The 11,907-nt window shown below is 38.8% G+C and overlaps 1 protein-coding gene across 4 annotated transcripts in view; it reads left to right on the forward strand.

Moving 5' to 3' along the window:
* Positions 1 to 10,997, forward strand: part of COX16 (cytochrome c oxidase assembly factor COX16) — a 37,641-nt gene extending 26,644 nt beyond the window's left edge. For all 4 annotated transcript variants that reach the window (XM_085224933.1, XM_085224932.1, XM_085224934.1 and 1 more), the window contains one exon: positions 10,616 to 10,997. In XM_085224933.1, coding sequence (XP_085081059.1) covers positions 10,616 to 10,732 — 117 coding nt within the window. In that variant the 3' untranslated portion in view covers positions 10,733 to 10,997. The remainder of the gene's footprint in view (positions 1 to 10,615) is intronic.
* The last annotated feature ends 910 nt before the right edge of the window (positions 10,998 to 11,907 follow it).

Raw genomic sequence — 11,907 nt, forward strand, 5'->3', positions numbered from 1 at the left:
CTCTATTCTGATGGACAAAATCTAACCAATCACCGAGTTACCGCTGACATTTAGGAGAGCAGTTTTCTGCGGACCCCATGTGGTCCAGCTCTTAAGAACATCTAATTCTATATTTAGGTCACATTGGAGGATTACACTGGTGGCTGTTACTAAATATGGTGTGATAAAAGATCAAGGGCAGTTTCAAAAAAAAGTTGCTGTTTTAATATGTGAAGCCTTATTTTATGATATTATTAGCATTATATCTGCAGCTGTTACTGAGGGGACCAAGCCAGCTTTTTTGAAGCATGATTGCTTGATGCATGCAAATGTCCATTGCTCTCCCCTCCCCCTGACTTTTAAAGTTATCTTCTTGCCCTTACAAAAGTCTACATTTTGAATATGTGCTGGATTCTTTTAGAATGTAATAATTTCTGCTTAAGGATATACCTTTATTGGATTATTACAGACAGCAACAACAGTTCTTCTATTTCATGCCTGTTGAAGTCTGCACTTTTTCTTCAATGTGGTGGTGATGAGAAAAGATGTAATCACAGATACAATCAAATTATAGTAAGAAAATTAACAAAGATGTTTTTATCATCTTGTTTACTAAGTACTATCCTCTCAAACTAAACAAACTTTACCTTTTTTCATATAGGAATGTTTCTGGAAAGTGTACTGATTTGAGCAAGATCGAATTTGCATCTGAATTATGTACTGCATTTTTTGTATCTCAGATCTGTTAGTAATGCCATTCATTATGAGGTTGTACCAAAGGAACAAGCTACCTTTGCATGTGTTCTCCGTTGTTTAGGCATTCCTCTCACGCACTTGTGTGTCCTCATCCAGCCAATTAGTCCTTGATGCTCCCTTTTGCCTAATAAATCACAGCTCTGTCCACTAGTGTCACTGGTACTAATGGAAATGTAGTTCTGCTGCTGAGCTGTGCCTTGTAGAACACACTGTAAAAAATGTCAAGTTCTTGACCTGTGACAAAAGTCTAGAGTATTGTATTTGAAAGTGCAAAAATACTGTTTGGAAGAGAGGGGTAAAGAACTGATTGTGGTGATGAGTAACAAACTTTTTGTGGATACCTAACAATCAGAATATATTCCTTGTCATTGTTTAAATGTAATGCCAAAATTTTAGCATTTTGTTTCTGTACTTTTGTGAAAATAGTGGTCTAGTAGACAGTAAAAAAAAAAAAATAAAATCCTGCTTCAGTCAGTCACATCAGACCCTGAAATAAAGAATTGTTGTTTAGGGTTTTTCAAGCAAAAAACCCAACAGCCAATAACAACCTTAAAAAGAACATATTAATAACCTACAGAATTATAGTTTTATGATGGAAAAATCAGTTGAGTTTAAATCAGATACGTTTTTAACCAGTGGGAACTGAAGAACAGTTAAATAATGTAAAATGATTGCTATGAAAATAGTAAATGAGAAGGTAGAGAAGATTGATAAAAGGACATCACAGAGTTTTCTTTTAAGTAAGTTGACAGGTTGACATATCTAGGCAATATTGAGTACTTTTTTCAGTGATCTGGAAAGAACTGTAAAATCATTACTGATGTACAAGTGACACCAAAGTATTGAAGCAGTCAAAGTGTGGCCAGGCAGGTGCTGGGACCTCTTCAGCATTACTTGGTAAGCGAGGCCCATCAAATGAGTGAAGTACTCCTTAAAATAGCCTCACTTATCTGTTAAAAAATTGGAAATGCAGGTCAGAGTGGACTGTGTGATGAAATGCAGCAACTCTGGAAAAGATTTAGGAGTCAGTGAATGAATAATTCAGATTGATCTTCTCTAGTGGTGCTGTGGCATAAAGAGCTAATTCAGACTTTATAAATATAAACTGAAATGGCAGATAGTAGGAAGAGATGACTTTTACTTCTGAGTGTGTTATTGATGAGGCTCGTACTCAAGTGCGATATCCGCTTCTGATGTCCACATTTTGAACAGGACTGTAGTAATCAAATAGGTTGCAGAAAAGGCTGAATATGTGCACTTAGGGCTTGAGAAAATACCTCAAAGGAAACTTTAAAGATTTGAATACTTTTAAAAGTACCTAAAGGAACGTTAGTTGTATATAAATACCTTCATTAGAAGAAAGTGCTAGCTATTGACGAGTTCTCTGATGCAACAAAGATATTAGAAGCAAAGGCCATTATTAACAGATAGGAACATCGTTTGAACATAACAGCAAAAAACAAACAAACAAAAAAAGGTCTGTCTTACAGAACATTAAATTGCAAAATTTTAAAGTTTTCCTTCAGCTGGTTGTGAACTGTTGGACTTGGCACAGGATAAGTGAGTAGAATACAGTGCTGTGTGATTGTCTAGAGAACACTTCTCCTGGTTTAATGTATCTGAGTAGTTTGCAGATTTTGTTCCTCATAATTTGATAGATCAAATAAAGGTCAGCGTAAGCTCTGAATGGACATCTCACTGTTTGTCTGGAGAATTACAGCAGAGGTATTGCAATTGCAGCGCTAAAATGTTTATCCAGGACAGTTAAAAAATCAAAATCAGACAATGGTGGGGTGGTTTGGGACTATAGCCTGTGTATTTACTCTCTTAAGAGTATTCAGTAGATACATTAGAGGTACGGATGGGAGGACTGTACTGGAAGATAGTTCAGCAGAGGCTGAAATCTGCAAGCATCTTGTTGGTTTCCTTATTGGTACCAGAGGATTACTGACTTTGTTGTTGTTGTTTCAGAATTAATGGATTGGCCAGTTCGATTGATTTACTTCAGTGTCTGTGAGCTAAATGCTAGTGGCTATTTATCTTGAGCTGTTTAAGAGATGATAAAAATATTGGGGAAGAAAATCCACACCAAGTTTATGACACCAAGTGAGATGAGATGTTGTTCCTTCTTCCTTTAAGCCCTTCCCATCTTTTCTTTGTCAGAGTGTTGTTAAGCAAAGCTGCTCCGGACAGCCACAGGTTCTGCCTGTCTTCCAGGTTGTACACTGGACAAGCACTGGATGAAGCTGTTTGCAGTTCAGTTACTCAAGCGTAAACTGAATTGGGGACTCTTTTTTTCACTCATCACTTCTGGTTTTGTAGAGAAGGGCAAAGTGGTGTTAGCTTGCCATAGAGACTGCCGTGGACAAGACAAGGAAAAGATTTTGGTTAAAAATATCTTGCACTAGGAGTTTTATTCTGAGTATATATGCAGTCTATACCCAAGCAGTTTTCTCCTCCTCCTTGCACTCTCAAAGCTCTAGTGTACTGTACCTCAAAATGTGATTAAAAGAAACCAAACAAACAACTACAATCAAATAAAGGTGGAATTTAGTGGTGGGTGGAATAAGGTCTTAGGAAGAGGTGCTATGAGAAAGCTTTCATTCAGAAAGAGACACACACCTCCTGAGGAAAGCTCACAGGGCATCACTTCCCACTGGCCTTATTTCTGGAATTCATCTTTGCAAACAATCCTGTAATTTATTTTTTCTACTCATTTTTATAGCGTATCTCTTTGCATGGGATTCTCTGTAGCTATGAACTGTTTCTTTATGTGTATTGCATCTTCATGTTTCTTATCCGCATAAGATGATGCTGATTTCTCACTGGTAAAAACCAAAGTAAGGCAGCTAACAATGCAGTCTGGCAGCAAACTGGATTGCAGTATACACATATGTTGAACAAATAATCTCTTTTCCTTCCTTTTCCAAAATAGACATCTTTGTAACTGCCTGCATCCTTGTGTGGCTTTTTAACCCAGAAGAACTGAGCAGCTCTCATCATGTTAGGGCCAACTCTGTGTGTTCTCTGTCACCAAAAGTTAAAAACAAAAAAACAAAAAAACAAAAAAGTAGGGAAAGTGGCATTCACACAGCACAACTGAATTTGTTCATTTATGGTCCTAGGGGATGCAGATATCTCTCAGGCAGCGCTGGGAGTGTTCTTCTGAGAAGCTGACTATGTAGAAATGTAAAGCACATCTGTCATTACTGGATCTCCAGTGGGGAATTGCTAGATCTTTGGTATAAAATAACTCTAAAGTAGCTTTTAATACAGTGTACGGGAATTTAGCCATGCTGCTGAGGCTTTTTACATTCCTTGCATTTACTGCCTCTGAAGTGGATAAAGCAAAGCAGATAGTTTTTATGGAATGGACAAAAAAGGAAAAGGGAAAGCAAAACTAACATGAAGTGGCCAATGAAAAGCCACTTTGCCAGGTCACTGAGATAAGAGCTTCCTTAGAAACTATCTGGAGTATTCTGTGACTGCCAGATGATGCCCATATAGGCACTCCAGCTGTTTGAAATACTTCAGAAGGTTGCTGTACAGTTCTCACATGCTTTTTGCTTACTTCTCAAATTACTGTTGACCATCTTTATTTAGCGCTTAAACAGTACAAACATACTGTGCATTGCAAGTTACTGTCAGAGAGTGGGATGCTGTATGTCTTAAGAGACGTATTGATCAAGCAGAGAATGAGATGGTGCTGGAGACTGATCATGGATACTGGCAGTTTTTAATGGAATAATCAAGTTCTTAAGAATTGAGTGGTCACATTCCCTGTTTAACTCCGGACATTGTGATGTGTCTGGTTAGAGTTGACTTTTGTTCATTGAGAAGTTACAAGGCTGAATGAAATGCTGTTAATGTTTTGATCTGCGGTGCGCCATCCTTTCGTGGCATCTTCCCAGCAGGTCACTGGGCAGGCAGCGTTCCACTGTGCCATCTTACAGCTTAAAAATGAAAATGGGCGAAGTTCAAACCTGAAATATACTCCAGCCAAAGTAATACCCCAGAATTTACCTCCTAAAAATTCCTCTTTATTCTTGGAAAAATTCAGATAAGTGCTTCAGTCATTCTTAGGTACAACATTTTGAGGGCTCATTGGTACAGACATATTGAATGGTGTATTTTCAAGCTACTTGTTTACTATGCCATCAACAGTATTGCTGAGAAGAATCTTTACTGACCTTGGCATTACAGTGGGGCACCAGCACCCATATCAGTGTCCTCATCAAACATTTGCCCAATAACACAAATCAAAAGTTGCCATTGATGTCATCAGAAAAACTATTTTTGGCTGGAAGGATTGAAGTTGCTCTGCTAACAGCTGACCAAAGCCATAGTTTTTCAAAGAGAAAAGCATTCTGCTTAAGCATATAAATTGACAAGCGAGTTCTGGAAGAGAAATGTATTGAAAATCAGCAGGAAGGTATAGAAGAGAAAGGAAGTTGTAAAGAACAGCAACTGTATGTGTTGCCTGAGCTGGCCGAGGCCAGAATAGGGGCGGTGCTGTGTGTGACACAGGCTTAAATCAGCAGCTTAGAGAGCTACACTAGTTAATGCAGTTGGCTGCTGATTTGAAAGAGTGTGGTTACTTTGAGGTAGTCATGTGAAGGCTTGGATTGAAATTTAATTTGACATTATTGTTGTAAAACTCCTCTAGTTATTTCTTTTCTTATTTCCACACACTTGTGTTAGTTTTGCAGTTTCACAGCACCTGATCATTTCTTCTACTGATAGTCTCTTAGCCCTTTCCCTCTGATATTCATTACAGCTTTTTTTCTCTCACATAAGAAGCCTGTAAAAGGCTAATTTTCAGATCTCTTCAGAGGGAAAAACACCAGGTGTGACTTTTAAGTCCAGTGTATTTTGATCCTTGTACAATGCTTTTTGGTTTAGATGTTCGAGAGGTTTTGGTTGTTGTTTTTTTTTTTTTTTTTGTAATCATTAGACAGATATATTTTGCCAAACTTTAGATACACTTAGTGAAAAAATAGTTCACACTTGAAAGTATATTTATAATCCAAGTAAGATACTTGAAAGAAACCTTCTCTGTGTTGCCAGCTTAAAAATTCAGCAGGCGTTTGTGGGCTCCAGACAGGGAAAGGCTGTGGAAATCCATCTGCTCTTCCTCCTAGCCACAGACCTAGAGGGTTCAGGAGTGATTTGTTGCTCTTACTGCACTTCTGCACTGCAAAAGATCTTGCATCTCCTTCAGCCAAGCTGAGCTTTCAATAGTTGAAAGAGAGCTTGCACACATCCCAAGTGTTTGTCCCTCTTTTATAGGGTTCTGCTGCAGAAACCAGGACAGACCTTTGCAGAGTTCATTATGATGCAAAGTTGGCAAGATCAGACACTTAACATCCAGAAATTTCTCACTGCTGTCAGCTTGGCTAAGTCTCCCAAAGTGTAAATTCATAAAATAAACCTCAGTAAGCAGCTTTTTACTTCCAAGCGCATGTTAACCGTAGCTTAATGAAACTTCCATATACCAGGGAAATGGAAGCCATGCTAAATGTATTTCATTACTTAATTCACTGTGGAATTTGCTGAATTTTGGACATTTAATTTTGCAGGTGTAATATTGCACTCGTGCTGTTCTTTTTACATTGAGTGTTTAAGAGTTTCAATTTTGATGAAGGAAAAAACGATAAAGCAAATGACCCATGCAGCTTGAGTTCTCTTGACTTCATCCATACTGCTCCGTACATTCTTTGAACCCAGAAGTCCATTGTGGGTGCTGTGCGAATGTGATGTATAAATAGCAAGTTATTTCGTGAGATTTAGTGTGACTTCCAAGATTTTCACATTAAGAGTGAAGGAGGAAGTCATGGCAAAGTTGTGTAACCATATAGTTCTAATCAACTACCTTAATTGTTTGTTTTATTAAGTAATTTGTATCACTGTTGCATCTTCACATGAGATTATGAGTGCACTCTGCAAGCATTAAATTTAATGATACCTCTGAGATGAAGGCAAGCATTTCTCATTCTTCAAATTGGGAAAAAAATGTAATAGACAATTTAGCATTGCAAATAGATGGCATCTATGATACAAATCCTTTACAACATTGCGAACTAAAGATACTTCTGTTCACTCTCAGTCCTACGATTCATTCTGCCATGCCAGTTGGAGTGTTTGCATAGTCTTATGCTTAAATAGAGTTAATCTCTAAACAGTATGTCCCTATGTAGTTCAGTTTTTCTGATTTGGGGCACTGCTCCACAGTGCTGAATTGTCCAAACTAAGGGGAAAATAACCTATGTGGAAAGAGCCTCTTAACCAAGCTCGTGATAAGTTAATTGTTTGTGCTGTAGGTGAATAGCATTGGGTCCTACCAAAGGTAGCAACAAGAACTCTGTTGGTTTAATCTGTGTGGATCTTGTCAGTCTTCAGCAAAGCTAAAATGATAATTAAACCTGCGGAGACTTAAATGCAGAAACTTCACATTTCTTCCCTTACTGAGCAAAAAATATTCTGGCCATAGCATTCAATTTCCTAATATGCTTATGTATTACTAATATAAAAACTAAACATTATCTAGTTGGAAAAAAAGAGAGGTACCTCTTTTTAATCTTAGGGATGCTAATTACAGATAATTAAATATAAAATTTTGTCATATCGCAAGCAAAGTGAGCGAAACCAAGATTTTATTATGAAAATGAGATGTCAGAGACATGGCTCTGGGAAAGTGCTGTGGAAAAAATAATAATAAGGCCAGAGAAATGTGATGATAAACTTGAGGCTTTCAGTCCCTCTGGAGGAAGTATAGTGTAAACCTTAATTCTGCACCTCTGCATCGCTGTGTCAGAATGGAGCTCCTCAATCTATCTTTCATGGACTTCAAGCTGTTTTGACAGTCTAGCAAGAACAGCCAAGTTTAATGCATTTCTTTCATTGCTTCTCAGCTGTAGAATGTTCTTCCCTGGCTTTTATCTGCAAATGGGGTTGCTTACTATAATAATGGGAAATAATTGTCTCTTTGAATTAGAGTCATTTCTTTCTATGGCACTCGTCACAGAACTTATTGCAACGCGCTATGCAATAAACAAGATTTCATATGTGGGAAGCAGACTACAGCCAAACGTTTATTGCAAGTGGCAACTCTGAATTAAGTCCATCACTGCAGCAAGGCTCTACACTCATTTTTGCCAATTTGGGTTTGTTGTGGCATGACAACGATCCTGCAGGAGTAGAACTCAAACTCTTAAAAAAATATATATTTTAGTGTAAGGTTAACAGAGGATTATGGCTTTTACTTACTAGCCAACCAGCCAGATATTTGAACCAGCAGCTCAGAAATGAAGGCTTCTTTCTGTCCTCAGCGGTGCACTGGTGCCAGGCGGGCTGTTTAACAAAAGTTCTAAAAGTCAGCTGTGTGGCAAAGAGTTGAATGTTCTTTTTTGTTCACTGTGCCTGCCTGCATAACTGCATTTTTTCTTGGATTTACAGCTTCTGTCAGTCCTGTACTTTTAAGAGGCAGTTTAGCTGATTTAGGAAGTGAATCAGTAGATTTAATGGACTACGCTGATCTTACTTTAAACAGCTAATTTTCATTATCCCTGGGGCTATTTGAGACGAGCAGGGAAAGTGGGACTGGTCTGATCTGATTACATTTCATTGTAGTCTCCAATGATTGACTATTTAGTACATTTGACTGGGGGAAAAAAAGCTTTTCACTTTTAAAACTGCCAGACTGTATGGATTTAGTAAAAGCTGGAGGTGGCTTACCATCTTTATGGTGAAATTAGGTGGGCACAGTACAGGTGTCTAAAAATAAAATATCTGAAATAAAAAAAAATAAAATAAAATGAGTCCAGTCAGGTTCACTTCATTTGGAAAGAAACCCTGCCATCATGCCTGAATTCTAACAGTGCGATGCAGCTTGGGTAGTCTGAAGAAGCTTTGTAGAGGGAAAGAAGTTACCTTCTTTTATGTAAATATAAAGAAAGTAAATAAGAAAAAATGTTTCTTTTTGCATTCAGTAGACTCTTTAATTCTTTGTGTTTTAATTGACAAAAAAAGAGCTCTACATAGATCTCATCTGTTCTGTAGTTTGAGGCAATTGCGTTTACTGCAGAGAGCTGTGGTAGCTTTATTCTGTCACCAGATCACTGTGTGTTTTCCAGCTGCTTTTACTCTTTCCATTGGAAGAGTTTTATAAAACTCTTTGAAAAGCCATTGTGAAGTTTCTGGAGCAGATTAATACAAACTTTTGGCAATGTTCTCCAATATGCATCTCTCTCTTGATAGACTTACATAGTGTATCTTTGGGTTCCACAGGCTTTGTGGTATGTATTTTAAATGCTGTTTCTTGTTCGGACTTTGGGAGCTGGGCACCCCTGGGAGTGGTTTAGAACTTCACAGCTGTGTGGTACCTCTGTGCTTAATAAAATCAGCAGGCCTGCCATATGCTAAAGCACAAAGTTATTTTTAGTGTAGTTTCCTTGAAACTGCTATGAATCAGGTGTTAAAGTCTGAATTTGCAGAGTGGATAGTTGCTGATGCATGGGACGATGTGTTGTACCTTCCCTAAGCACCCTCCTTCTCCCTCCTCCTACATCAGCTCAGATCCCTTCCAGCTGAAATCAAATAGCAGCTAGTTATAAGATGTGAAAAGAAGTGAGGGCCATGCTTCAGAAAGACCCATGCCAGCTCCAGTGTATGAGAAACTCAGCTGCTTCTACCTAGTGAAAGTCTGCTGTGTCTGTGTGTGTGTTCACGTAGATCTTCTGTTGAGCGCTGCCTAATTTCTTTTGATATCTGACAAACCTCATTGCAAATTGTAGAAGTGGCAGAAAATTTTTATATAACATGAACTCACAGTAGTGGGTCTGTGATAGCTGTTGAATTGTTTTGCAGTTATTTTTAAAGTCCCTCAGTATTTGCATGCAAATTAAACTGCAAGCTCAGATTAAGTATATAGGTTGCTCCAAAAGCAGTGCCTCCTATTTATTTCAGTGCAAACTACAGCAAGTAAAAAGAACACAGTAGCACTATTTGATAGAGCAAGCTGTCATCTGCAGAGCATTGGGTGGGGTTTGGCTCTGGATCTGCATCTGACAGGTGCATCTGCATCTCTCCCAGTGGGACCCTGGAGGTGAGTTCGACAGCAGCAGCTTCCTCAACAGCAGCACTTGATGGGTGAAGCTAGAGGGGCTCCTCTTCCTCCTTTTTGTGAGGCTAGATAAGGGCTGTGGTGAGTGCCTCGTCTGAGTGGGGATAGTAGGAACAGATAAGGAGATCATTTAAAATCTAACTTGTTTTTAAGTATATGCTGACAGCTTGGCCGGTAAGCACATCCTATGTATGACTTTGTGAGAGGCCATATAAAGCTAGGCAGCAGAAAGCGTTGTGCACTTCTCTCCAGTTAAAACTGCATGGATTTGAGGGAATTGCACTGTTACTGTCTCTCATAGTGCTGGATGATTCCTCTTTTCCAGCAAGGTTTGTATCTGTGCTGACAGAATACTTCAGGTCACTACTAAAAGTGATGCAGCTATACCAACGCTTATCCCTCCCAACTCAGCACTAGGCAGACTTGCACATGAAGAACTGATCTGGAAAACAAGGTGAGCGAAGAAAGAATGAATACCTTCATGCCTTCAGTCATGTTCAGATGCTGTAGGTCTTCCTGTTCTACCTTTCCTTATCTGTTGATAAGCAGTGGCAGTAATGCCCACCTTAATCATTTATTAGCTCTATGAATGCTTCCAAATTATTTCTTTGTTGTTGAACAACTTTTGGAGGGTGGATGACAGTTCTTCACCCCGATGGTGATGCTATGTCTTGCGCAAATAGAAAACAGTTCAGATTAATGCATATTTTAAATCATAATGCTTTCAAGGTGACACTTCTGTTTGATGTTTATCTGCAGAAATTGGAAAAATCTGACTTCGATAACTGGGAGAACATCAGAGGACCCCAGCTGTGGGAAGATTCCAGGACTGTTCAGAAGCAGCGGCGGGAGGCTGCCCGTCTCAAGACAGAGTGATTGAGCAAGCCTGCTTTGCTGCCTACAGAACCAAGTCTCAGGCTGGACTACATTATTTCCTAATCCTGCATCAGGAACAGATTTGGGATGGAGGAATTGCCGTGAGCAATTCATGCCAATGTGTATATAACTAAATGTGAGATCAAACCAAAAAGCACTATGTTGTATGAAGCTTTTTGTTTGCTTCCATTTGCACAGAATTCCACAGGCTGTATATGAGAGTTCTCAATTAAAAAAAAAAAAAAAAAAGCTGATTTTGGGAATATCACAGTTTTCCTTTCTCATTGTTTTTTGGCAACTGCAGCTCAAAAGTGAGGTGCTTCAGCAAGAGTTCACATTTCAAGAGTCATTTCTCAGTGCCACAGTGAAAACAACAGTGCTGTCATCTTGATGTGTGTGACCAGATAAGTGCTGCTTTGGAGAGCCCCTGCATGACTTCAAGCTCTTAAGCTTGGAAGGGACTCCACAGGCATATGAACTGTTCGGAAACAGTGAGCTTGTTTTTGGCTAAATAATATTCTTGTGTTTCATTTTCAGGAACTTGTCTGTACAGGAGCATGTGCAGAGTGTCAGCTGGTAATTGGTCAAGTAGCATTTATTTAGCTATGGGCTGACTTTTTATTAGTTTAACTGTCAATGTCTGCATGCAGGCAAGACCTTTGTGATGGAGCTTCTCAGCTCAAGTTACCAAGACCTTGCGTAGTTTTCATGTGAGCAAGCATTGCAGCGGCATCTTCCTGAAGTATTTTGTAGTGGTAAAGCACATCTTACTTGTATGATTACATGTATATTTGTGCACATGCACAAAAATGCTTACCTTTTGATGAATTATTCTGAAACGCCTTTTTGTCTTTCCTGCTTATTTGCTATTAGAGGAGGACATGCTTCTTCAGAGGAATGGAGCACTAGAGCACAAATCCAGTAGATTCTGGATTCAGAGTATTCAGTGATGCCTATAGGTAAAAACCTTGGGAACTCACAAACATGTGGTTATTCTCTCTGCAGGGGATTTGTGAAATGCAATCGAAATGCCCTTTTGGACACTTTATTTAGGGGTAGCTTCCTTGTGCTCATGTAAATCTTCCCTCAGCATGTAGTTTTTTCAGTCTCTTGTGATAAGGTCCAGTTTTTCAGGAAGAGAAAGCTACCTTGATTTTTGAAGAGTTTGAGAAGCA

Source organism: Meleagris gallopavo, chromosome 5 (genome assembly GCF_905368555.1).
Source record: "Meleagris gallopavo chromosome 5, MGAL_WU_HG_1.1, whole genome shotgun sequence".
Classification (NCBI taxonomy): domain Eukaryota; kingdom Metazoa; phylum Chordata; class Aves; order Galliformes; family Phasianidae; genus Meleagris; species Meleagris gallopavo.